The sequence below is a fragment of the Hirundo rustica genome, chromosome 26 (genome assembly GCF_015227805.2).
Source record: "Hirundo rustica isolate bHirRus1 chromosome 26, bHirRus1.pri.v3, whole genome shotgun sequence".
NCBI lineage: Eukaryota > Metazoa > Chordata > Aves > Passeriformes > Hirundinidae > Hirundo > Hirundo rustica.
Window position 1 is genome coordinate 1,522,254 of NC_053475.1, and position 26,803 is coordinate 1,549,056.

General features: G+C 44.7%; 4 protein-coding genes across 8 annotated transcripts; 3 read left to right on the forward strand and 1 right to left on the reverse strand.

The window, feature by feature from the left end:
- The first annotated feature begins 1,092 nt into the window (after positions 1 to 1,092).
- On the forward strand, positions 1,093 to 9,813 carry TPM4 (tropomyosin 4). 4 transcript variants are annotated; one of them, XM_040086517.2, is made up of 9 exons: positions 1,093 to 1,458; positions 3,423 to 3,548; positions 6,368 to 6,501; positions 6,775 to 6,892; positions 7,313 to 7,383; positions 7,604 to 7,679; positions 7,973 to 8,035; positions 8,115 to 8,184; positions 8,702 to 8,930. In XM_040086517.2, exons 1-9 carry the CDS (start codon positions 1,345 to 1,347, stop codon positions 8,782 to 8,784), a joined length of 855 nt encoding a protein of 284 aa, XP_039942451.1. In that variant the 5' UTR covers positions 1,093 to 1,344; the 3' UTR covers positions 8,785 to 8,930. The 4 variants fall into 4 exon arrangements, with proteins under 4 accessions (XP_039942451.1, XP_039942453.1, XP_039942455.1 ...); XM_040086519.2 differs by lacking the exon at positions 8,702 to 8,930 and adding an exon at positions 9,412 to 9,813 and having other exon boundaries at positions 1,156 to 1,458; XM_040086521.2 differs by lacking the exons at positions 1,093 to 1,458; positions 3,423 to 3,548; positions 8,702 to 8,930 and adding exons at positions 4,206 to 4,388; positions 9,412 to 9,813.
- A 240-nt stretch (positions 9,814 to 10,053) lies between these two features.
- On the forward strand, positions 10,054 to 17,729 carry RAB8A (RAB8A, member RAS oncogene family). The gene is made up of 8 exons (XM_040086982.2): positions 10,054 to 10,207; positions 10,531 to 10,591; positions 10,795 to 10,855; positions 11,196 to 11,273; positions 11,692 to 11,781; positions 12,414 to 12,479; positions 12,836 to 12,886; positions 13,789 to 17,729. Exons 1-8 carry the CDS (start codon positions 10,084 to 10,086, stop codon positions 13,879 to 13,881), a joined length of 624 nt encoding a protein of 207 aa, XP_039942916.1. The 5' UTR covers positions 10,054 to 10,083; the 3' UTR covers positions 13,882 to 17,729.
- On the reverse strand, positions 17,700 to 26,120 carry CIB3 (calcium and integrin binding family member 3). 2 transcript variants are annotated; one of them, XM_058423626.1, is made up of 6 exons: positions 21,543 to 21,593; positions 21,201 to 21,235; positions 20,276 to 20,387; positions 19,793 to 19,940; positions 18,842 to 19,037; positions 17,700 to 18,353 (listed from the first exon to the last, which is right to left on the reverse strand). In XM_058423626.1, exons 1-6 carry the CDS (start codon positions 21,591 to 21,593, stop codon positions 18,332 to 18,334), a joined length of 564 nt encoding a protein of 187 aa, XP_058279609.1. In that variant the 3' UTR covers positions 17,700 to 18,331. The 2 variants fall into 2 exon arrangements, with proteins under 2 accessions (XP_058279609.1, XP_039942917.1); XM_040086983.2 differs by lacking the exons at positions 21,201 to 21,235; positions 21,543 to 21,593 and adding an exon at positions 25,607 to 26,120.
- FAM32A (family with sequence similarity 32 member A) lies at positions 23,414 to 24,763 on the forward strand. The gene is made up of 4 exons (XM_040086985.1): positions 23,414 to 23,515; positions 23,643 to 23,781; positions 23,873 to 23,926; positions 24,084 to 24,763. Exons 1-4 carry the CDS (start codon positions 23,439 to 23,441, stop codon positions 24,150 to 24,152), a joined length of 339 nt encoding a protein of 112 aa, XP_039942919.1. The 5' UTR covers positions 23,414 to 23,438; the 3' UTR covers positions 24,153 to 24,763.
- Positions 26,121 to 26,803: the final 683 nt, after the last annotated feature.

Genomic DNA, 26,803 nt, shown 5'->3' on the forward strand with positions numbered 1-26,803 from the left:
GTGAAGGCTGGATATCAAGAAAAGGTTCTTCCCCCAGAGGGTGGTTGGACACTGGACATATTCCCCAGGGAATGGTCACAGCCCCAAGGCTGCCAGAGCTGCAGGAGCCTTTGGGCAACACTCTCAGGCACAGGATGGGATTGTTGGGGGTATCTGTGTAGAGCCAGGAGCTGGACTTGATGTTCCCTGTGGGACCCATCTCAGTATATTCCATGGCTCTGAGCCAGTGACAGGGCAGTAAAGTCAGAAAGTGCTGCCAGGCTGCCCCGGAAAGTGCCGTACATCAGTAGATCAGAACCTCAGAGCAGTCAGGACACGGCTGTGTTGGGCGGGGAAGCTCAGCAAGAGCATGTGAAGAGATGGAATGGTTTTGGGGATGTGTTTAATAGAGCTGCAAAAGGAAGCAGAGCTCGCTCTGGGGCTGTTGGACGCGGTGTTTGGTGTCCTCTGTCAATGGAACTACTCCTGTTCTCCCCAGAGCCTGCTCTTCCCTGAAGAGTGAAGGTGACGCCTTCAATACAGCAGAAGGAATAATTTACGGTGCTCATCTGACTGCAACTTCAGGTGTTGTTCAGTTCCCCGAGTATTTAGTGAGGGAAATTTCAAGGAGAGGCACTCAAACTCACTGAGTTTGCCTTGAGCCTGAACTTGACATCTAAATTTGAGCTCAGTTATGCATTATACTATCACACATTATAGCTAGTTCCTTAACACCAGTGCTTATTTTTACAGCAAAAAAACCTCTGCTGTCTCATATCCTGCATCTTTTTATAACTTAAATTTAGCTACTGCTTAAGCATGGATTTTTTTTTTTTTTTAAATTATTTATTTATTTTATGTATGAATTTATTTTGGAGTAACTTAAAGAGATCCTTCCCTTTGTTAGCATCATGCCATTATTCCAGGAAAGCAGGCCATCCCCAAGACTCACTGGGTTGGTTAATTGCTCTGCACACACAAAGGGGAGCTAATCAGCTTTTCTACAAGCATGTGTTCATATGTCAACACTTTTGCTTCTGTCAGAAGCTTAAAAATGGAAACAGTTTTCTCTTTAAGAAAACAGGACCCAAATAAGGAGATGGAGTGCTGAAGATTCCTCTAGTGAGTCTGTTCCAGCTCATTCCTTAGAAAGGCTGTGGATGGAACACCGGAGAAGGGGCCAATAGATCTGGGTCTTGTCCAGGGGGCTCTGGGTTTAAAGCTCTCTAAAACCACTTGTAGCTCATTTTCCCTGTGACTTGCCTGGGTACAACTTCTTTCTCTGTCCAAGCTGTTAAAAATCTAAAATTTTACTCATCAGATTCTTTTAGTTGCGTGATAGATCCAGCCTGTCCTTAAGCAAAAATGGAAGCTATCAAGAAAAAGATGCAGATGTTGAAGTTAGACAAGGAGAATGCCATTGACAGAGCAGAGCAGGCTGAGACAGATAAGAAGGCAGCTGAGGACAAATGCAAGCAGGTAAGTGGAAATAAAATCACCAGCTGTGTGTGTGTGCTGTGGAAATAAGTGTAACAAAATACTGTGTGGCAATGTTCTGATTCAGAAAGCAAAATAATTTGAAGTCAGTTTTCCGTTCATCTTCTTTTGAAGTTTTCTGCCTTTTCGTTATGCTTGCACAGCCAGGACGAGGCTGTAACTTCTCAGCCATCTCAGTCTTTCCAAAATTAACATCATCCACAGATTATTATAACAGTACTTTATCTAAATTCCCTTGAATCTTATATAATTGTCCTAATTTTCTCGTGCTTTGATTCCATGCAAAAGGCCTTTACATATTTAAAATCTAAGCTGTAAACCCTGACACCTGTAGGACTATTGCTAACAGAGTCGGCTGTGTCTAAACATTAATTAAGCCTCTCCTCGAAGTGAATTAATAAAGTTCATTTCAAGTTCTTGGTGCAGAGAGTGCCCCTTAGAGGTGCCAGCTGAGACTCAACAGGAGATATGTTCTCTTATTTTTTTGGTCAAGAATAATGGAAAATATCTTAATTTGAATGCTGTTCTTTTAACACAATTCTAATTATAACCTTGTCATATTCTTTTGCTTTCAATGTCTTTATTCTGGGTGTCTGTCTCCTATTTGAGCTTTAGTATTTCCAGAACGATCTTGAAATGTTAGCTGACTACATTCAAGTTTTTACAGCATTTCTCGTAAAAGTACCACATCTTTCCCTTTTATGTTCTCTAAATTTGGCTACTTCTACATCTTCCACACTGCTCTAATATGTTATAAGCATTCATCTGGCCTAATATTTCTTCTTCTTTAGAAAAATAAATCTTTGATCTCATTCCTCTTTTCTGAATTGTCTCAAAATTTTCAGCTTCTTTTTTAATGTGGGCACAGTACTCAAATTGTTACTTTAATATTCATACACAAAGCCAGCATCTGCTTCATGCTGCTCGCTGTCCCTCTGTTAGAACATCCAGGCAAGGTTTGCAGTTCTCTCACACTATCTTGTTACTCTCTGCAACATAACAACATTCCAGAATAGCACACGACCAAAAATGTCTTTAAAACTATCAGTGAAACTAAAATGAAGGAAGTGCACCAAAACACAAACTATTTTGACAGAATAAATTTCTGTGAGGGTGGAGCTAAATGGATAAATCAGTGTCTCGGCAGACTGAGCTGTTTTGTGTTGCAAATGAAAGGATGAAGCAGATGGGTTTGCAGGCCCACCCTTATCAGCAGCAAGCCTTTGATAACGTGAATTCTTCAGGGAGCATGAGACAGTTTGTCACTAAACAGTCTCCCAGCAGGTTATAAATAGCACCATTCTAGTGAACAATATGGATTTATATGGTATGGAGGAGTCTGAGCCTCGTCGTGTGATGAAGAATATGGTATTGAGCCACAGTTAGAGAATAATCCAGGCTGGAAGGGACCTCCCGAGGTCACTGAGTCCCACCTACAGCAAGCCCTGTTCCCTCCCACATTCAGAGTATCTCATTTGGGTTGAAGTGTCCTGAACCACGCACAAAGATCATTAAGGAAGGACGATTAATTTTTTCAGCTGTACAGGAATTGAATAGTTTCCCAAAAAATCACCAGGTAATAGTGTTTGAACAAAGGCTAAAAGGACATAATTTTAAAACATCTATAATTATGCTGCAAGCTGCTGCAGGGTGTCCAAAAAAAAAAAAAAAAAAAGTGAGGTGAAAAAGTGCTTATACTAAGTTCTGTATTAAACCAGATCCTGTCTGTGTGGTGGTAGGCAATGTTGTTCAAGGATGACATGTTTTTAATGATATTTCCCTGGCAACTGCTACCAGTCATTCTCATGGTCTTCTGTGGCTTTTGTATGCTATAACAGGTTAAAATTAATATTAAATAGTGGCTTTATCATATTCAACTGTAACTGATACTACAGTTGCGCTCACTTCAGTATGCTCACTTTCGGGTTTTTTTTCTCTTGTGAAAGGTAGAGGATGAGCTGGTAGCTCTGCAGAAGAAGTTGAAAGGAACTGAAGATGAGCTGGATAAGTACTCAGAGGCTCTCAAAGATGCCCAGGAAAAGCTGGAGCAGGCTGAGAAGAAGGCCACTGATGTACGTATCCATGGCTAACACTTGCCTGTAACTCTGCTCTGTGTATTTTGTATGCGCTTCACTGGTTATGCCCATTTTTTGCCGGGGGATAGAAAGGCGAGGTTACGGAGCAGGGTTTTAATCTCCTCTCCGCTCTGCTAAGGGGAGCGGGGCTATTCTGCACCGAGACCATGGCACACGCTTGAGGTTCGATGGGCACGCAGAGGGGACCTGGTGGGACCCTGGGGGACCTCCCTGCCAGGGATGGGAACTCTTTCGGAGAGGAGAAATCTCTTTTAATAGAAGTCAAAAAATAAAAAAAAGATTTTTTAAAAAAAAAAGCTTTTGATGAAAAATGGGCCGGCAGCAGAACGATGCCGTGGCACAAGGATGCCCTTTGCCTTCATCCCCGCGGCGGGGTTAAAGGCCGCTCCAGACACCCCGCCACACCCCGCCCCGTTGTGGCAGCGAGGAAGCGCGGGCAGAGCCCCGCATCAGCGGCGTGAACAGCTCCCCTTTGCGGGGCGGGGAAACCGGGGGAGCTCGGCTGAGGGGGCCGCACAGCCCGGGCGGGCCGGGGCCGAGCGGGGCGCGCCCGTCCCGGCCGCGGCTCCTCAGCGCTGCGTCACCACCTCCACCTCCAGCCGCGTGACGTCACCGGGCCATTGAAAGGCGCGGGCCCGCCACGTGCAGCACCTCCGCGCCCAGCCCGCCGTCCGCGCCGCGCCCATGGCCGCGCCGAGCTCCCTGGAAGCCGTCAAGAGGAAGATCCAGTGCCTGCAGCAACAGGCGGATGAGGCGGAGGATCGCGCCCAGGTCCTCCAGCGGGAGCTGGACCTGGAACGGGACCTGCGGGAGAAAGTGAGACCGCCCGGGCTGTGCCTGCTCGTCTCTCTCGGTCGCTCTCTTCCCGGGCTGCTCCTTCCTTCCTGTCTCTGGCTCTCTCTCCTTGGGGCGCGCCCGGCTCTTTCCCCGCCGCGGGAGGACGGCTTGGCCGCCGGCTGCCTCCATCCCTCGGCTGTCCCCGCGCTGCTCCGCTCCGCTCCGCGCTCACCGCCCGCGGGAGCCGCCGGCGCTGCCGCAGCGCCGCGCCCGCACCGGCCCGGCCCGCGGGGGAACCGGGCGCGGCGGCTGCTCGGCCCCGGCGCCCGCTGCTTATCGCTTTTCCTTTGGAAAAGGCGTTCGAGCGCCCATCGGCACTGGGGAGCGGTTGAGAGTTTTAGTAGGAAATGGCTGTTTAACTAGGGGAAAAAGCGCTGCATGACACTGGAGCGGGGAGTTCCCGCCTCTCGGCGCCGCACCGCTGGCTTCAGCACAGCTGGGAAATGTCCGAACTGCTGAAAAATAACTTTCCGTCCTGGTTTTCACAGAGAAATGCGAATTCTCCGCTAGCGTGCGGCTCTCCCGGGGTTGGACAGCTGGTTTCACTTAGATTTGTGTGCGATCAGCCACCCCGGCATCTTCCTGCTATTTTATCACATGTCAGCGAGTTAGTTTTACCGTATAAGGACTGCGGGCTGCTGCTGGGAGAGGTGGAGCCAGGCTCACCCCAGATTCCCAGTGGCCCCGTCTCCATAGCTTTGGAATCTTGCTGAATTAAAATGTGACTTAAAAGTGCCCTGTCTAGTGGAAGGAGTTGCTGCCACAGAGCAGATGCCAGTTTTGTACCTGATCGATGCCCTGTATATAAATCGGGATGTAAAACACTGCACTGGGTAAAAGCAGATGAAATGTTGGATAATTTATGACTAGAGGAATCCTGGGTCAGCTTCCATTTGGATCAGCCACTGAACTCCTTTCCAAGATGGCTCAGAATTGAATGGAAACCACTTCCTCCAGCTTAGGAGTGGTCAGTGACCAAATTTGCTAAGCTGCAGCAAAACACTTTTTTTTTTTTTTCCCCAGAGTGTTTTAACATAAAGCATAAAACAGTCGCCCCTCCAGGGTCTATATCCCATAAAAGTGTTTGGAAGAAAGAAAAGTTAAATCTTGTACATGGCAATCCTTCTCAGATTTGGGGACAATAAAGTGCACAAGCCTGGCAGTTATTAAAGCAAGGCTGTATTTTCCTTTGGAAACAAGCAATTAAAGGAACCGTATCTTAATAAACATAAATAAACATGTATTTATGGACACCAATTTGTCCATGTTGTCTGTGTCAAGCATTTCTCCCAGCAATCTCTTCCATTTATTAGCTAGTCTGTTTTTCATATGTTAACGGTGTTCAAATTACTGTGCAGTTTATTCAGTAATACACAAGCAGATATTACTAAGAAATGCATCCTGCCTAATTCCTTTGTACAAAGCAAAGTTAACTTATTTTAAGAATATATCTAATTTTGTTCCAAAAAAGCCTGACTCTGCCACGCTGAGGCCACTGTCTGTGCCCAGCTGACCGCATAGATTCTACGTTTCCAGGCTCGGGAGCCAGGATGGATCAGGAACTGGCTCAAACTTCACAGTGAGCTGTGACAGAGAAATCAATGGTGAAGGGTTTGGAACTAAGCCATCGTGGAAACAGTTCATTTTTTTAAGTTTGGATAGATGCAGCCTTGTGAAGTGCTCCAAAAATACCCTGATCCATTTGCAATCCTGCAGAGTTCCTTTTTGTGTGGCAGGAATGATAAGTGCCATTGAAAAAAAGAAAGGACAAGCGCACACTCCATACCTTGACATTCCTGAGATGCCACAGTTTAAGCAAACAATAAAGCAGAGGCAGAAGGGCCCCTGAGCTCCCCTGCATGTCCCAGGGAGGTGCTGCTGCAGTTTGGAGTGAACTGATCAGCTGGGAGCGTTTGGCAGCAGTTAGTGACCTGTGTAACCCCGGTTGTTTCACGCAGGCTGAAGGTGAGGTGGCAGCTCTGAACAGACGCATCCAGCTCGTGGAAGAGGAGTTGGATCGTGCCCAGGAGCGACTGGCTACAGCCCTGCAGAAACTGGAGGAGGCTGAGAAAGCAGCAGATGAGAGCGAGAGGTATGTTCCTTTTTTTATTTTCTGGTGTTAAAAAAAATGAATATCTATGAATAAAATATCCCTGTGTAATTTAGTATCTGCATGTGCTAATGTGGGCTGCAGGTCGGAGGCTTGAGACTTTTTTACAAGGTTGATTGGGTAATTCCATTAGCCGTCATGAACACAGTGGTCATAACGGGCCACTTTTGGGTTACGGATATCAAATTCCACTTTCTGAAGTTGCGATACAAGTGCCAAAATGCTTCTGCATTAAGCATGCTTTGTCTCCTGCAGAGGAATGAAGGTCATTGAGAACAGAGCAATGAAAGATGAAGAGAAAATGGAAATTCAGGAAATGCAGTTGAAGGAGGCCAAGCACATTGCCGAAGAAGCCGACCGCAAGTATGAGGAGGTAAAAGGGAGAAGGAAATGGTGAAACGTACGAGAGAGCCATGAACAATAACGTTACTCTGCAGTTTAGTCCCTCTGTTCATTTGGCACTGGGTGATGCTTCAACCTTGCAACATCCCCAGCAAGGAGGAATCTTGATAGTGATTTTTTGCAGCATCTTAAGGTACCTAATGCTAAAAATACTGCAAAATCTAATTGGGGAGGGCTGTTACATCTGTGGGTGTATGCTTTAACCTAATTTCCTTACTCCAGAGGAAGCAGGAACGGAGTACTTCTGAGTGCTTTTTGAAATCTGTAAGGAAGGTGTCCCAGCCTGTGGCAGGGGATGGAACTAGACGATTTCTGAGCTCCTCCCAACCCAAGCCATGCTGTGATTCTGTGAACTACAAACTGGCCTGACACAGCTGTTGTCTTTTCACAGGTTGCCCGTAAACTGGTTATTTTGGAGGGTGAACTGGAAAGAGCTGAGGAGCGTGCAGAGGTGTCTGAAGTGTGAGTAACTTTTTGGAATACAGCGAAGATCAACACTACATTTCATTAAAAAAAAATCTCCTGGTAGGCAGGCATGTAGTTAGTACTTGTAAAAAAGCTTGTTTGTACACTATGTACCTGGTTTTCTTCTTTTAGACTTAATTGCTTCCTTGTGTTTTTTAGACTCCTCCAAATCGTAACAGGAGCACTACTAATTCGTACTTCTATTTTCCCCTTACAGGAAATGTAGTGACCTCGAAGAGGAGTTAAAGAACGTCACAAACAACCTGAAATCTTTGGAAGCTCAGTCTGAAAAGGTTGGTTCTTTCAGTAAATTAAAAGATATGGGCCAAGCCAAAACTTGTAAATAGAGTTCACAGAAATAAACCAGAAATACAAAGCAAATGAGAGGCTTTACCTGCCTGCTTGTGGATGCCACTCCATCAGTTCTGCCCAAACAAGCCTGAAGGTCTGGGGGAGAGGAGGAAAGCACAGAAATGGTGTTTGCAGCTGTTGTAAAAGCAAGAGTGCTTATAAATAGGTCACGGTTCCATAAACATTTATTGTTGTTGCTACAACTTCCCTTAAAGAGTGTTTACTGTTTTTACAGTACTCGGAAAAAGAAGATAAATATGAAGAAGAAATCAAGATTCTCTCTGACAAGCTGAAAGAAGTAAGTTTGGCCATCCCCAAACTATATTTGGGCATAATCTTTCTAGGAGCATCCACTGATGCTATTTCAACTTTTTTAGGCTGAAACTCGTGCGGAATTTGCAGAGAGAACTGTTGCCAAACTGGAAAAGTCTATTGATGACCTGGAAGGTACGGAATGACTCCAGTTTCTTTAAAAGTAGTCACTTTCAAATCAGAGAACAAATTCTAGGAGTGGGTGGTGCATTTTATTGGGAAAGAGCAGCAGCACTCATTGGGCATCTTGGTAGATGGGTGTGATGTTTCCACTGGGCACCTGCCCTGTGTGGTGGAAGTCCTCCTGAAAAAGGTTTTCTTTCATAAAGTTGGTAACAATGACCTGATTTGGGCCAATTTACAAATAGAGGGACTCAAGGTCTCCACCCTACTTAATCTGCTTACTGGAAAATAATTACGGTATTACAAAAAAGACAAAAAGTTCACATAGGCAAAACTTCTGACCACGCGGCTTTGTGGATGTTTTTGCTTTCCTTCTGATACTCAACTATGCCTCTGTTTTCTTCTTTTGTTTTCCTCCCCACCTCCTTTGGCTGCTGTTGCCTTTTGCCTGTCTCCGTTCTCCTCCTGTGGCCTCTTCTCCTCCCCGCATTTCTTGCTGGCCTGTTCCTGCTGCCCTCGTGACTGACAGATGAGCTCTACGCTCAGAAGCTGAAGTACAAAGCCATCAGTGAGGAGCTCGACCATGCCCTCAACGACATGACCTCTTTGTGACGTGCCCTTGTGTGGGGACACGGCGGGCTCCTGCTCACCGTGTTTCTCAAGCTTTTCTTGCCTGTAATCTCTCACTCCTGTGCCACTTCCACAAGCAGCCCTTCCACCTCTGTGGGAACTGAGCTCAATAAAACGTGATACCTCTACCTTTCATCTTTCAGGGTTTACTTCTGTATAAATCACTTCAGATACACCGGTGATGACGCCAGAAACACATTCAGCTCCTCCTGTGGGGTTGGGCAAGACAGGATGGGGTTGGACCTGGCTCTGGCAAACACTTGAATTTTAGTGTTCCCAGAAATGTGGGTGTCAGCGAAAAGCTTGAAGTGCACTTAGTGTCTACTTGTGCTCCACTAGTCTAGTCAAAAACCTCTCAGTCCAAGGAAACCTAGCAGGATGTGTCGTATAAATGAAAAAATGACACATTAAAACACAGGTCTTTCACATTCCATGGCTTGTCCAAATACCTCCCTTAAGGACAGCAATTACCAAAAATTTGCCTCATTTTGACGATACAGCTGTAAAGGTATCTTAAATATGAGGGTAAGTTACCCCAGGTTTTATTTAAAGAGAAAAGGCTGTAAAATAATGTGATTTAAATCTCATGGCTTTCTTCTTTCTCACCAGAAAAACTTGCTCAAGCCAAAGAGGAGAACTTGGGCTTGCACCAGACACTGGACCAGACGCTAAATGAACTGAACTGTATATGAGAGGCGCAGAGCTGACAGCACCCAACGGGAACCAGCCCTGTCCCTGCATCGCTCCTCTCTCCTTTCTCTCTCTCTATCTTGGAAAAGCCAATTAAATTATGACCAGCACAGCCACACGAGAGGCTCTGGGCATCCCTCGGGGCCACCTCAACCCGAGAGCCCCCGGGGAACCCCCGCTGCCCCGGGGCCGCTGCGTGTCCCGTGCCTGGCTGCTCCTGACGGTTCGTTAGTCCTTTCATATAAACCCCGGTAGAAGCTGCACAGGGGCCTCCGCGGGCCGCCGTTCCTGCCGTTTCATATTAAACAATGTCTCACAGTACCGAGGCCTCCTCGCAGCTTTTTGTACCGGCTCGGGGCCGTGACGTCACCACGCGGGCAGTCACGAGCGTGACGTCACGATGTCGCCGCCCGGCCTCACCCGTCCGTAGCGGGAAGTGACGGGGCGGGGCAGCGGCGGTGGGGCCGGCAGCCAATGGCAGCGCCGCTTACACCCGGGTCGTTGCCGCGCGCCAATGGCGTGCCGGCTCTGTGCGCGTTCCGCCGGGCTCGGCCAATCAGCGTGTGGTGGGCGCGGCCGGTGCGCACCATCATGGCGAAGACCTACGACTATCTGTTCAAGCTGCTGCTGATCGGCGACTCGGGCGTGGGCAAGACCTGTGCCCTGTTCCGCTTCTCCGAGGACGCCTTCAACGCCACCTTCATCTCCACCATCGGTGAGCGCCGGCCGGGGCCGCGCCTCGCTGCGCTGCGCACCGGCCCGCCCGGGCGGCTCGTCCCGTTCGGGGGTTTGGCGGCGGCTCCGGGCTGGGGCCGCGGGACCGGCGGGGCGGGATCGCTGCCATGGCCGGGGACTCCTTACGGCGTTCGTGAGGGGCTGCTCCGTCCGGCCCCGCAGCGCCTGGGAGCCGGCCGGTGCTGGGGAGGAGCGGGGAGGGAGCACTGAGGACGTGAAACTGAGCAGCGTAATTGAAGGGAAAGCCGTTGGATTTGGCCTTTCGGCAGGAACTATGAGTAAAGTAATTGGTTCTCCTTTCAGGTATCGACTTTAAAATTAGAACGATAGAGCTCGATGGCAAGAGAATCAAGCTGCAGATCTGGTAAGGCTTCTCTGCTGCAGTGAGCGTCTGATAGCTGGGGCTGGGTGGTGTGCGTATCCAGTTGGGCTGTTCAGTAGTTTATGGTATCTTAGAACCCAAAAAGGTAGTTCTAGTGCTCTGAAGACTGGCTCAAAATTATTTATATCTAATAAAGAGCTGATGTGGAGGTGGTTTGCGTGAACCCCGTGTTGTGTCTGTTCCAGGGACACGGCCGGGCAGGAGCGATTCCGGACCATCACAACCGCCTACTACAGGGGAGCCATGGTAGGAGCCAACTGGTGATTCGGTGACAGGGGCCGTGATAAACGCCGCTGGCTGGGTCTGACCTGGAACACTCACAGCTGACCCTCTCCCAGCGTGGTGCTCTGCCAGGCTGGGCACTCACAGCTGTGCTCCTGCTCCGAGTGCTGCTGGAGCTGTGCTGGGATGATGCGGGATTTTGGAAAGGCAGCTTCCTCCGTGTTTTGCTGTATTAATGTGTGTCCTGCAGACCTTATCTCACTGCCATTTGCTGTTAAAAACAGCCACTGTTGAGTTGCTCCTCTATGCTTTGGATAAACCTTTAACTCCTGCTGAAACAATCTTTGTCTTCCTTTACCTTTAGGGCATTATGTTGGTGTATGACATCACCAATGAAAAGTCTTTTGAAAATATTCGGAACTGGGTGAGGAATATTGAAGAGGTAATTTCTCTCTTTACTCATTACTGACTGTTAAAGGTGTCGTTTCTTCCTCTGAAAGTAATTGAAACTTAATTGCTTCAGAAGCATTACATTTCATCACGTGCTGCAGGATACTTGGAAGGTAAGTGGGATGGAAATCAATACAGCTTCTGGAATCTCTTGGCTGGCAGTAATTTGTTGTGAGGGCCGTAGCCCCTGTACTTCTGAGGGCACCTAATGCGACAGTTTCCTGCCACAAGAATTGACACAAGAACTGCCGCGGTGCAGGTCACAGGCTGGGGTGAGGTGAGGGGTTGGGGGAGCCTGGAAATCTGGGGAAGGTTCTCAGGACTGGCAGCTCTGTGTTGGGTGCCTCATCTGTCTGACAATGTTTATCTACAAAAGCCAAGCCCAAGTCTCTGGTCTGTGTTTCTCTCAGCACGCCTCTCCAGATGTTGAAAAAATGATCCTGGGGAACAAATGTGATGCAAATGACAAAAGACAAGTCTCTAGAGAGCAAGGGGAGAAGGTAAGTGCCGTGGCTTCGATGTATTTTGACTTGGAGGCTTTTCAGAGTCTAAAAACCGCACTGATTATTGTCTGCACACTGCCATGGTACCGCAGTGGTGTTCTGAGAGGAATGGCTGAGCATCCCCTAAGCTGTCATGGGAATGCTTCCCCCACTGGGATCAAAAGCAAGAACCTGTGTTAAGGATTCTTGTCAGTTACCTAACAGATGCAAGGCAACAAGTGTGTGACTTTTCTAAAAGGATGCTGCAGTTGGACATGGAGAAAATGTCTGTTTTGGCTGAAAGCCACTGAGACAGGTTAGATGGGATTGTCTTTTCTGATGTCAGCTGTTACTTAGTCAAGGCAGAGGTTTTTTTCTGCACTGTGGTTGTTATGAGACTGACAAGGTATCAATGCAAGAAACAACTGAAAAAGAGCAAGTTAAAATGTGTGCAGAGTTTAAAAGACAAGAGCAAAGCCAGTGAGAGCAGATGCCATTTGCAGTGAGATTCAGTTCCTAATTTTTGCATGAGTGAAATATTTCTGCATGGGTAAATCCCTGGTGGCAGCAGGGCCAGAGGCTGTGCCCAGGGGTGTGTGTGGAGCTGTTCCTGCCATTGTTCAACTGACCTGCAATCTGCTTTTGTTCAGCTTGCCGCAAGTTTTGGGATTAAATTCATGGAGACCAGTGCAAAAGCAAATATAAACATAGAGAATGTAAGTACTGATGCCTTTCTCTTGTCTTTATTGTCCTCTTTGTGCAAACCAGCAGTGTGGACAGTTGCCCGTCCTGGTGGGACGCAGAGCTCCATTGTGGGGCACCACAGATGGGTTGGTAAGCACTTGCCAGCAGCACAGAGCCTGGCTGGGGGTGCCACTGTGGCTGTGGGGCTCACAAAGAAGATTGTGGAGCTAGAGAAGGAGAATTAAAACCTGGAGCAGAGGGGAAAATACCGAAAGCCTAACGTTCTTGTGCAGTATGTCAAAACTTGGGAAGGCAGCTTATTGCTAAATAAAACTGTTAGAAACCATTTTATTTACCCTGTAACACTGAACTGTTTGACTTGTCATAGGCATTTTTCACTCTTGCAAGAGATATCAAAGCGAAAATGGACAAGAAGTTGGTGAGTAACTTTCATTTCATCCATGCTGGATTTAAATAGGGAAGAGAAAAGCAAACCAAAAGCCACACTGCAGGAACTGTTTCACACTGTATAAAAAAATGTATCAGTCTCTTTCATGAAGGATCACTGAAAGTTCTAGAAATGTATTTTTAGTTTGTCAAGCTGTGCTCTGATGTTGGCTGTCTCTGCATTTCAGGAGTTAGCTGTCACGGTTGAGGTTTGCCAAATAAAATTATCTGTTACTTGTTTTATCAAAAGTCAGGTGGGGGTAGAGCAGTTCAGTGATACTTCTCACTCTTGCAGTGTGAAAATCACATAAATTAGAGATAGAGGAGGCACACATCATACTTTGGGGTAGAAACTTCAAACTGTTTAAGAATAGGTAAAGAAATAATGGGTTTGGAAAATCTTCGCACTAATATCCTAAGCAAAAATTGGGTTGTCTTTTTACAACAAATAAATGCACAATTATGTTGCTTTGTTCCTTAAGGATTATGGAATGAAGCTAATGAAGGTTCTTTTACTGATATTTCCCCCTTCATGTGACCAGACATGAACTGATGCAGTGGGATATTTTGGGTCCTGCTGAGGATTCCTAGGCCTTTCAACAAGACCCAGACATGCCCTGTCATTTATTGGTTTTTAATCTCAGGTGTCTTTGAGGTAACGGAAGCTGAGGCAAAGGCACAGTGTGAGCTGGTTGAAGCCAAAAGCTGCATGTGCAGTCCTCCAGTTTTTTGTTGTGGCTGGTGTAAGACTGATAAATGAGTGAAGCCTCTTATGGATTTTGGGAAAGGTTTTTGTGTATGTCAGGGCTTGGTTCAACAGAATGGCCTGGTGAAGTATGGATGGAAGAATCTGTTAAGTGTAAATAAGTAACTGGATATTCTTTCCATCTTTAGGAAGGCAATAGCCCTCAAGGCAGCAACCAGGGAGTCAAAATCACACAAGACCAGCAAAAGAAAAGCAGCTTTTTCCGATGTGTTCTTCTGTGAGGGACACGGCCTTAATCTGAGCTGGACTGTGCCTGTGCTAAGTGAGGTTTCCTCTTTCTGTGGACTTAGTGCTCCCAACATACCTTGTCACTTTGTGACCATCCAAATAAGAAATGGTTTATTTTGGTAATTGTCTGACTCTTCAGTTTTGGAGACGAAACAAGTTTATTTTTGTCAGAATGCCACTGGGCATGTGTATTGTCTAGCAGAGGAAGAACAGATCACGTGTGACCTGGGATGCAGCGCCACTGCTGACAGACTTCAATCTTCATTCGTATCTGTCACGTATCCAGTTTAGAAAGACGAAGTTATGATCAATATAAGAAATTTAAATGCCACTGTTAACGAAGTACAGGTGTGCGTACATGGTACATGTGGATATCCAGCGTGTAGCTGCACACAGAGCAGTGGCTTGAGACTTTCCCAGAAATGCACCGAGGTGAGCAGTGCAGGCTGATGCCTTCCCTGGAGGTTTGAGGGAGCTTTCTGCAGCTCCACCTCTTTACTGCTACAGAGAAATTCCTCTATCTGCCTGTCTCTCACTCAGTTGTGTTACTCTAGACAATCCACAAGTACAATTGAAGTTTTAAAAAAATTCTCCTCAAAGGAATCTCTATTTTTATTAAAAAAATATGTGCTGTAAATAGAATGGGTCCTTACTGTTGGTAACTCATCCATGTTAGACTTGACTGTGCTTAATTAAGTACTCCAGACATTGTAACCATCAGCTCCTGTTAAAACACATCTGAGAGTCCCGTGCAGATGATCTGTCATGTGTTTTTGGAGAACCAGGGTCTGGCAGGGACACTTAGACAAAATCTGTCACCTTACAATGGGTGGCTTTACCACTCTCTAGGCGGGAATGACTCCAGACCTACCGTGAGTTTAAAACCTAGGTAGTTTTAAATCACGACAAGGAAACGTATTGATGAGTTCCCAAGCACACTTGCTCACATATGCAAATAAACGTTGCACATCAGAACACTTTCCGGAAAGAGACTGTCTCAGACTGAGACTGGCCTTGCTGCTGGGTGTGGATCACTGCAGCCCGTTCACAGCGTGTGTCAGTGCGTGTCCGGTCCTCACAGAAACACTCTGTGTTGCTCATTCCCACAAACCCAGTCCAGTACATTCCCACGTGTGAAATGCAAGGGCCAAGCACAGCTCCTCAGTGGGTGCTTGCTCAGGTCAGGGGCTGCAGCCTGACCCTGGGTTAGACTGAGAGAAGGAGCTGGTAAGAGTTTCAGCTGTGGGGGGATTGCAGTGAGGGCGTGCCTGCCTCCAGTGACCACACCAGCTGCGTCCTGCAGCTCGCTGGAACTGAAACGTGCTTTGTTTACATTGACAACTGCACTTAAGGGGAAAATTAAGTTGATTTTTGAAGTTGTTGAATTTACTCACCAGTTTTGTTTTCTTCACGTTTGTGGCATTGAACTCTGGGCCTTAGAGTAGCACTCTAATAAGTGTTGCTGTAGTTAAATATCTGCTGGATTCATAATAAACTGTATAAATCTGCCGCATGCAGTTGGGCCCAGCAGGAAAACTGCCTGTTCTAAAATGGAACAAGATTTCACTGTGTAAGTTACTGGTTTATAAAAATGCATTTTAGATGCATTCAGATGATCTCTGTCCTGATTAAAGCTTTCCTCTCACCAGAACCTTATGATGGTTTGGTTTTTTGTTTACTTGTGGCTTTTTAGCATGAGGGCTTGATGAATGTGCCCTGTAGTGGATTTACACACGGATGTATTTGTAGGATAAAACCATGGGAAGTTACTGAAGAGGCTTCTAGACAGTGTGTGCTTCAGAGTGTGGTTAACACAGACCTGTATATTGGACAAGCATCATCTCTGTCTTGAGCTAAGGATGTTTTTAAAGAGTGTGCTTCAGGAAATGATTGAGGTACAACTGGGGTGGTGATAAGACAGGTTGAATTTCCTACATAACTGTGTAACAATTTGCTTCTAGCTTAGTAATAACTGTGGATTGTCTTGCATCTGTCTTGTGCTTTATACAGCCAGATGTTGAGCCAGATTTATTTTTCAGAGTGACTGGAAAAATTGGTTGTTTATCTGACCTGATACCATGGCTCTGCCATGATGCTGGTCCTTGCCTGTGGACTGTATCAATAACTCATCTCGAGAGGGGAAAGCAAACCATGTTCATTTACAAGTGGGTAAAACATGAAGGATGGTATTGTGATTTTTCACTCATTTTCTAAATCTGAAGTTACTCTTGCATTCAGAATTCTTTGTATGTGAATATCTTCTGTTTAAACTTACACTGGTTGTTGCATGTGTTTATGTACCTAATTATAACATTATTTCCTTTGAAATGGTTGGGTTTATGAACAACAACGTTATTGCTTGATCTCAGGAAGTCTCATACAGTTACTGTGACTGCAGTCATTGCTGTACTTCTGGGTATGAAGGCTCTACACAGACATTAAATAAATCTGTGTAAGCCACATGAAACCTAAAATGCAAGTGTAAGAGAGGAAAAGGTTAAAGACACTGCACTGCACATGGGCTTAGCTATGTGTCACTAAACACAGGCATCAAATCTAGAAGTACAATATGTTTTCATCACATCATTCATTTACTTTATTGTGTTTATTAAGTATGAATGTAACAAAAGATGCAATTGTGGGAGAGGTACTGTGTAAATACATACAGTAATCTACTTGGGTCTAAGCTTTCTTCAAGGAAGAAAAAAATCAGAAAATTGGGTACAAAATCTGTAAAACTGAGGAATTGAAGTAGGTCCGCAAAACTAACTGTGCTTACTACACATTCTCAGTGTCTAAATACCACTAAACTGTCAGGTAATGGATTAACATTTGTTTTGTAAAGAAACAAACCCATTTTTGAGCACGTCCTCAAATTCCCTTCTTTTAGTGAGTATCATGGAATTCTGTGGTTGCCCTTATGTTTGAGGCTGGTTCAGTACTTTGCATACTCGTCCCTCCTTAGGGTGGAGACCTGTCAGTCTGTCCATAAATGGTGGAGCTGCTGTTCTAACACTTATTAACACTCGTGTTGTCTGTGTCCTGTGTGCTGACAGGCACAGCTCCTGTTTCCTGACATCAGAACATTATGTGCCAGCATTAGATTTCCAGTCTCAGATTTATAAATCCTATGGATTATTCTAAGTCTCTTTACTGCTGCTGAAAATTATTTGGTCTCTCCTTTCACATGAGGTGCTGATCATCTCCCTGATGATTGCTAAGAACTTAATTGTGGTGGTGTGTTTGGCTGATGATCATGCTCAAAATGATTTCATATTCTCTTGGCTTTGCCAGGGGAATGCACAAACTGCTGTGTGAGGATGGGCTCCTTTGTACTTGCAGAAGTTGTAGGGCTTGGGGAAGAATGATGACTAACTTGTGTCTTCATTTCGAGCCTTAACTAAAGATCTGTTCAAAGGAATGTGAATGGTAACTGCAGTCTGAGTGTTCCAGGCTGCCTTATTCTCTGACCCATCCTTCGGCGATCCCTGGAGTTTCTGTGGTTAATAAAGGTAACTGGCTGGTTAAATGGTCTCCAGCCTTTCTGCAGGAATCATCTGCTCTACACTGAGTGTGAGTTGGGACTTAGGACTTTGCTTTGAAGGGAATTTAATGCATCCCAAAATTTGTAAAAATAACTGTAAATTGTATTTTTCGAATGATCACTTTTGGCTGCCACCCTTCCCACATAACGACTGCTTTCTTAAACACTTCTCATTGAATTTCATGTTTGTATTAAAACAAAACTGTTTATTACAGTATGTCTGTTTTTACTCTCTTGTACAGGACCCTGAGCACTGCATAAATAAAGTTCTTATGCAAAGAGAATTTTACAAATTGACGTTTTCAGTCCCATTCAGCGTTTGTGCATAGGGACCCTGGGGGGTGTGGAAAAGAGGGGATTTCTGAAAATGGAGAAGAGGGGACAGGACCTGGGGCAGACTCTTTTGTCTCTAAACTACGCTGACTTTTTCATTGTAAGTCCTGCACTGTGGGAGAATACTTCAGGATTTGATTCACTGGACCATTTATTATTTATTATAAATAATCAGAGGAGTTACGGTTTTGAAACTAAAGGGATTTTTTTTTACTAGTTAAGGCATTTTGGAGTGGATTTTTAGAGGTTATAGTTTGATACAAGTTCCTTTACTACCTCGTGGTACATGAACTTTAAAAAAAATACTTCTCTTCTGACTGCCCAGGCCAGCTCTAGCTGAGGGTGGGGAGTAGACGTTTTGCTAAATTGCAGGGAAATCCTGATGAAGAGATTAATTAACTGTTCCTTTTAAAGAGAGAAACAAAAGACAGTTCTCTGACTGGTTCAGTTACCCGAAGTTGTCCTCTCTGCCCCTCTCGTCTTGTGCTCTCATGGTTGGTAATCTCAGATGAAGTAAGAGTTGTTGAAAGTCCCAGAAGCACTCCCGTCCCTGTGGTTGACTAGATTCAGATTCGAATATGAAAGGTGCTGTTAAAAAAAAGCAAGTCATGATCATTTATGTATCACTTTGTTTAAAGGATTCACTACAACTAATTGTAGGAGTCTGTGATAAGTTGGAAACTTTATTTTTCAAAGCATTTGCAAAGACTGGGTACATTAAATAAATGCAAGATTTGAGTAAGATGTGCATCGGAGACCACATTGACACTATGTTAAAGCATTGAGTGAGCAAATCATGCACTTATCAATGCAGCCTAAGTGCTAATACTAACTTTTTAAGTTACAAGGAGCTTGTGTCATGTAAATAGTACTTTGGAAGTTCAAAAGCAAGTCAAGAAGCCTCCAGGCTATTTCAAGCACCTATTTTTGCAGTGTTTGCAGTGGGCAGCTCTACTAGAACCTGCCAGGGAAGAGTGGTGGTCTGCAAATGCTGAGGAGATGTAAGCACACATTTCAGAGGCTTCTGACAAGGAAACAAAGAGAATTTTCTGTTGGAAATTAAAAGCAAATATTACCTGAGGAAATCTGGGGCTCGTACGATCATATGCTGAAAGTCTGCCAAGGACAGCTTGCCATCGTTGTCCACATCGGCCTCGTAAATCACCTTTTCACACACAAGTCTGACTTCCTCTGGGGTCAGTTCATTTCGGGTTAATCTGTTAACAGTTTTCTCTAGATCTGATTTGCATATGTAATCATCATTGTTGAAGTCTGACAAAGGAGATAATTTAAATTGACAAAAGTCAGCATTTTACGTGGTTGTTTGCCAAGGCCCAATAGAAGGGTTTGGTTCCCATGCTGTGATGGATTTTTATCAGTAGAACTCTCAAATCAGAAATTAAGTTACCTCTATCTATTTGTAAAAGAAATGATTTACAGAACAAAAATCTCTTCAATTATCCTTTTCATAGATAAGTGTAATTACTGTAAGTAGTTTAATGGCTAAACACAGCCTAGCCATCATTAAATCTTTAAATCATTAAATCCAGCAAGGTTGTGTTGGTTTGATACATTGTTTGTCTTTGGCAGATCATAAAGAAAGTAATTGCGAACAGTACTTGAAAAAAAAAAGATCTTTACATTTGTCCTTGGAGAAAAAAAGCCTGCAGTGTGCTTCCCTGCTTCCCCCTTCCAAATCCACCCTACAGATTCATGGACACCCAAATCCCCTGTGCTGTACTTTCCAAGCAGCCTCTTGGACAGAAATAATTTCTTAATGTTTATCAGTTCTTGAAAACTGCAGATAATTTCAAGTTGTAAATTTTGTAGTAAACTTTAATGCCAAATAAATTAGAGACAAAAGGATAAAGAAAACCAGAAGTTTTTAGAAGAGGGAGAACAAACGTTCAAGTGCAATTAAAAGAAATGGTAACTAGAAGCCATTATGGTGACAAAGTGAGGATTTTGCAGCCCTACATGAAGCTGCAGGATTTCCCCGCTAACTTTTTACGCACGTCTCAACTCACCATAAATTTTAAAAGCATAATAAGCTTTCAAGTCTCTGGGAGCCATTTCACTTAGCACAGAAAACATGTCCAAGAAATCATCTAAAGTCATATTGCCGTCTCCGTGCTCTGAGAACACCTCTGCTATCCGCTGGCGGAATGGGTTGTCCTGGGAAACAGAGCACAGGAGCAAGGGAAGGTCACTCTTACTAGCATTGAGCACGATCACTTTTGTTGAAACACTTTTTTGGCAAATTCTCCCCTTTCTGCCTTTAAGTTCTCGTCTAATGCTGTGTCAGAAGCAGACACAGCCGCACCCTGTCTAACCTTTGTGCTGTTTCAGGGTGCTTTCTGGGAATCGCTAGAAGCTTCCAGAAAGACTTTTTTTTACTTCGATAGCCCAAATTTATTTCTATGTCAGCCTCCCAGCAATTAGTCCTGGATGAATTATTCAGAAAGGGTAGATGAAACTGAAATGTGTCACTGGAGTCGTGTGCTCGGTACCTTGAGCTCTGGCATGCTGCCGATGAGCTCGTAGGGGAGTGTCACGGCTGGTTTGTCGGAGTAGTCAAGGGGAACGAGCTGCGGGGCCAGATCTCGGTACCTGTAAAATAACCTGAGACAGAGAGAAAGGCTTGTTGGCTGAATGGGCTCTTTAGACTTCTGAGAACATGGTGTTTTCCTTTTCCACCTCATTTTTCACACTTTGAGTCCATTATCAGATGGAGATCAGTCACTAAGTAACAGTTAGCATGTTTTTGTTGGGAAAACCACATTATTAAAACAAGCAACATAGTGTAACTGGTGAAAAACACAAAGCTTCATTGTAGAACTGTTAGGTGAAAACGCTTACACAGGACATGCAGCCAAACCCTTAGGAGAGGAGAACAAGTTTTCAGTGAGGAGTCTCAGTCCCTGAACAGAAGCCTGATCCTGCCTTTATCAGATCCTTTGGCCAGAGATTCAATAGGGAATTCAACAGGGCACACAAAGGCTTCGGGAAAAATGCACCTTGGAGCAGCAGTGTAATCATTTACAAGAAAACATGAAGGAAACTTGTCACAATCATTAAAGTTTTCATAAACCAGCAAAGTATTCCAGAGAATATCAGTACACTTTGAAGCACCTGTCTGAAAACCATGTGAGAGAACCGTGGATGTCGCTGCCACTAAGTCATAATTAATTACATTTATTTCTAATAAATAAAGAGGGATTAATACATTAATACAAAAGTTAGAATTCTGACTCAGTTTAGGATAGGATTTGTAAATGAAAAACACCAACAAAAATGCTCATATTGCCCCAAGGTATCGCTTTAAATTTGAGTAAATCCATTAAAAAATTATTTTTTAAATACCTTACCCCATATGTAACCTGCCTTTACAGCAATCTCTGCCCTTTACTCACAGCACACATACAGAAAACTCACCTCAGGATTTCTTTCCTTGTGAAAAATGTGCAGTCCTATGAAATAAGAAAAGGTATAACACGTAATGGCAGTTATTAGCATGCATTGGCCCAAACTTTTCCCATGCAGTGACTTAAATGAAGTTATACTGTAGTCTATGTGTAAGCATCAAAGATTTCTTTTTGGCATACAATTAGGAGTATTTTATAACCCTTTCTTTTGATGTAAAAATTAAACTACGTTACTAAAATCTTTGCTGCAACCCACTACTTATTAATTTCTAAAAGATGTTTTAAAAAACCCAACAACACCTTTGCCATTATTCAATGTCCTGTCCAAACAGCCATTTAGTTTGCCTTATACCTGATATGCATCCAGTTGCTCTTGAGTGAAAATGGTTTGCTTGTTGCCCATTTTGAGCTGGGAATACTGACCCTTGTCAGTTCTTCCCTCAAAGGCACCTTTATAGGTCGCCTGGATATTCAGTTATTAAAAGCTGCAACAATGAGGCTCAGGTACAGCAGAGGAGATCAGGTAACCAACTTCTAGAGGCTGCAAAGTATCATAATAGGAGCATTTCATCAAATCTTTAGTCAGGCTGCTTGAGGCTCTTGTCCAGCAGCATTCACCCGTCTCCTGTGTGCACCACGAAGACTCGGGTTACAGGATTTAGCCAAATTAGTAATAGCTGCTCATTAGTGCCCTTCAGCTGCAGGTAGACCCAGTGGGATCCTGCTTTTTCATGCCTTCAGATACGGTGAATTAACTGAGAAGTGTTGCCAGTGTTTTCCTTCTTTAAATTTTAACACCAGATGATGGAAATTTGGTAGCCCGTCCTCCTTCTTACTTTTTTATGGAGTCAAAATTGTAAATGTTGGAAAAGCCCTTTTAGATCATGGAGTGCAACCATTAATGCAGCACTACCAAGATCACCACTATACCGTGTCCCAAAGTGCCACATCCACAGGTTTTTTGAACAGTTCCAGAGAGGGTAACTCCACCACAGTCCAGGGATGGTGGTGTCCACCACTGGGAAGCCTGTGCCAGTATTTTCCCTTAATGCACACTGTTATAATACACTAGATTCTACTGGAGGTAATATCCATGAAATCCGCTCACTCCCTTTCTTCTGCATCGCCTGCTGATGTATATTACAACTAATTAATGGTTATTAGCATGACATCCATCCATACTGACACATACATGTCGTTCACACTGAAAAGATGTGCGAGGGTATAGGTCTTACACGTGAACAGAAATGTGATGCTATAGGCTGTATGAAAGATGAAAAAACAGGGGAAAAAAGGAGGAACTGGCTGCACAGCACATGGCAGGCTGCTTTTCCATGGGTCTGTAAAGTCTGTTTCTGGGTCACTGGTTCCCTCTGGCTGGTGGAAGATCCGTTCCTGGGGCAGGCTTGCTCCTCAGGGCATTTTCACACAGCAAAAACTATTTAGAATGGTTCTGTTCAGGGTGCAATAGAAGTGTGGGGAGGGATGGGGCTGGTTTCCCGTGGTGTAGCCTGGATCTCCGGGTGTTCTCCTTAAGGCAATCCCATCCTCAAAATCAGATTTACGATGCGGTGTGCAACAAGCCAATAATTACACACTTGCGAAGGACATTATTTGCACAAGCCTGGACGCTTGGTGGATTTCCACAAATCCAACACACCTCACTGGACTTTCACATCATTTACAGAAGTTCAGAGTTAGTCTTTTCCCAAGGTCAGCCCCTCTGTTATATAGTAATTTCCACACAAGTTAGCCAATCCTCAGTTAACTTCTCCACATGCAATGGGAAAGGGTCTGTACTTGGGCAGGGTCTTTTTGACCCTTAAACATGATCTTCAGTATTACAATGAAGACAGTTCAGCTGTGGGCTGTACAGACCTTGAGTCCTTTGCCAAATTATCAATGTGTGCATACACATTCATCAACATCTTGATTTACAACATCCCTAAAGCTTGTTAGCTCCCATAGATCGTTGACTAAGAGCTGCTAGCCCGTCTTTCCACTCACTAGGTCTCCTTTCTTGCTGATTAGGTTTGAAAGCACACAAAGATTTTACGCCAAAAAAAAAAAACACAAAAAACCAAACCAAAACAAAACAAAACAAAAACCCATTCTAATTTAAAATATTCTCGCTGTATGCCCCACGCTGCAAGCCCCGCTCGCGGCTCCCCTCACGGCGGCGCGGGGCGGGGCGCGCGCGCGGCTCGCGGGCGGCGCCGGCAGGGGGCGCGCGCGCGGCCGTTCCGCCATGGCGGATTACGAGGCGGTGCAGCGCGGCCCGCTGCGCCTGAAGGGCAGCGGGGGAGCCCTGGGCGCCGGCAAGCGGTGAGGGGGGACCGGGGGCAAGCGGGGGAGAACGGGAGGAGGTGAGGAGGGGCCGGCAGAACGGTGGGCGGTAAGGGGACGCACAGGCCAGGGCTGAGCGCTGACCGGGGTGCGCCTCCCCCCGCAGGAAGAAGAAGAAGGCCAAAGACAAGGCCCAGATCCTGGAGCAAATTGTGAGCAGCAAGAAGCAGGAGGAGGAGAAGAAGCGCGGGCTGGACAAGCGGACTCCTGCGCAGGTGGCCTACGAGAAGATGCAGGAGAAGCGGGTAAGGCGTTAAAAAAACCCGGTCACCCCTCGGGTGCGGCCGCTGAGGGGGATGCGGGTGCCGGGAGTAAACCCTTCTGTGTCTCCTGCAGCAAATGGAGCGGATCCTGAAGAAGGCGTCGAAAACCCACAAGCAGCGAGTGGAGGTGAGCAAAACCATCCTTAGTTCCTCAGGCCAACGTGTGTTTATTGTTGGGCTGAGGGAACTGTTTCATCTTATGAAACACAAGCAGGGACGCAGGGGTCTTGTGGTTCAACTTGGTGATGTTCAGCACCCGTTTTCTTTCTCTTTCCCTCCCCCAGGACTTCAACAGGCACTTGGATACTCTGACCGAGCATTATGACATTCCCAAAGTCAGCTGGACTAAATGATCAGCCTGCTTTTCACGCCTCTGGAGCTGGAGTTGTGTTTTGTTTGTATCAAGCAGGGTTGCCATGTAAATTTGTCTTTTCTCTGTATTGTCTAATACATCTTCTGAGCTTTTATGACTTTATAGTGTCTTATTTTATAGTCTTGGTTTTTTTTAAAACCAAACATCCAGCAGTGTCTTCTCTGGGCTGAGGGGCTCTGGTTTACATCGATGCAGAGGGCTGGGTTTTTTTAGTGTTTATAGTGAGATTAAGGCCAAAACGAATTGCTGCGAGCCAGATGGAAAACATTCCTTTATTTCTTTGGTTCTAACCGTTTTTGAAATGAAGAGTCTGACAGTCTCACATTTAAGTTTCTCTTGTAAGTTCTGTGAATTGTATAATTACTTTCTATCAACTTCTCTCAGTGGCCATGTTGCAAAATCTGAAATACGTAGAATTGTCTTATGAAAGGACATTTCAAGCCTAATCAGCAGGAACGGAATGAAATAAAAAGCAGCCAACAAGCTCTAAGTGATGTCCAAGTTCTGATAGATGATGTGCTGGATTTCTGGAATCCCACCGAGCACCCAGGCTTGTGCAACTCTAAAATAAATACTCAGTGTGTCTCTCGAGTGTGCAATTACTGGCTTGCTGTGCATCGAATACTGGATCTGATTTTTGTGGAAAACAGTATCATTTCTTATCTTGAGCTCTTTCAGAGGGGTCTGCTGCAACTTGTAACTTCCATGTGTGAAAAACGGCAATCACTTGTTTTTAAAGTTTTAAAAGTTTAATAGTAAATAAAATGGTTGTCAAAATAGAATTAGAGTAATAAAAAAATTGAGCAATTAGGGTGAGGACAATACGAGATAATAAAAACAAAGTAATAGCTGTTTGGGTGCCTTCCCGAGCAAAAAAAGCTCTGAAGAAGGACCCCCGTTAACAAAGGATTATTTTTTAAAAGCAATAGCCTGTTGAATATTCACACATTTCATACATGATGCATAAATAATATTTAAACAAAGAATTCTCTTTGGTTAGTGTCACTTTTTTCCTTTAATCTCTATGGCGTCTTCAGGGCAGAGCGAAGCAGGAGCAGTTGGTCTCTTCTGATAAGGAAGTCATAAATTCTTTTTCTCTGAAAGATTTACGTTTTCCTGTGGCTGGTATATAAAAACTACATTTTAACTACAAAACTACATTTACCATACTATCAAAATATTAATGCAACATCACTAACCAATACAACATAATACATAAATTTCTTGCGCAGAGCCACGTAATACACATTTTTCACACACGTAACTTATTAAATCGCTGCTTTCATCCCCTTTATTTTTTTTGGTGCTGTTTTATATATCCATAAAATCGGGGTAGCACGCTGAGCAAGGTTTGCGTTGCGGAGCTCTGGAAGCGCCAAACCCTCCTCTACCATTCTCACCCCCTCTGAGGGAAGATGCGTGTCGGGGGCTTACCCCAACATTGAGGTGGTTTCAGGGTCCTTTGCTCCCCTGCACAGCTCCGAGCCGAGCCGAAGGAAGAGACGGAGTTCTCAGGTTTAGATTTTTCAAGGTTGCATACTTCGTTTATTGTTTCTTATCTTACAATTTTCTCGGAGTCCGACAAGATGTTCGCAGCTGCATGGATTCCTCACGTCTCCCCCCGAGCTGGGCTGTCCTTATCTTTTATACTAATTACTACGTATTTCTTATTTACTATTTCTTACCAATGTCTATCACTATTACTAAAAAGGTCATCTTTACTTTGACCCAATCCTCACTAACTACTTTGTGCCACGTCAATGCAGCAATGGAGTGAGGGAAGAAGAAGGAGAAGGAGAAGGAGACAACGCCCCAGATTCTCCATCTTGTCCCCATTCACTTCAATGCTAGAAACTTAAAACTATTATTTTCTCATTCTGTGATAAGCTAAACTACTATTTCTCACATTCTTGTGGCATGTAAACCTTCTCTCAGTGTAGGAAGTTTTTCCCATGGACAGAAATCAAAGCCAGTGTCTCTCTGAGCTCTGGGCTGGGGTCCCAGACCCCCCTGCCCAGGTCCCTGACCCTCCAGGGCAACCAAAGGAATGCCCTGGACTCCAACAGACGCGCATCCCGATGCTCGCAATCCACCGCGCGCCGCTGCCATCGCGATATCAACTGTGATAAACGCCAATCACTTGTTTTAAATTTTTAAAAGTTTAATAGTAAATAAGATGGTTATAAAAATAGAATTAGAGTAAAAAAATTGAACAGTTTTAGAGTTAGGACAATACAAGACAATAAAAACAAAGTTACAGACGTCTGGGTGCCTCTCCCGAGCTACAAGCTCTGAAGAAGGACCCCTGCTAACAAAGGACTATCTCTTAAAAGCAATAGCCTGTTGAATATTCATATATTTTATACACGATGCATAAACTTGATTTAAACAAAGAACTGTCTCTGGTTAGTATCACTTTTTCCTTTAATCTCTGTGGCATTCTCAAGGCTGAGAGAGGCAGGAGGAGTTGGTTTCTTCTGGTAAGGAAGTAGGAAATTCTTTTTCTCTGAAAGATTTACGTCTTCCTGTGGTTGGTGTGATAAAAACTACATTTTAACTACAAAACTACATTTACCATACTATCAAAACATTAATACCACATTAACAATTAGCACAACATAACACATACAG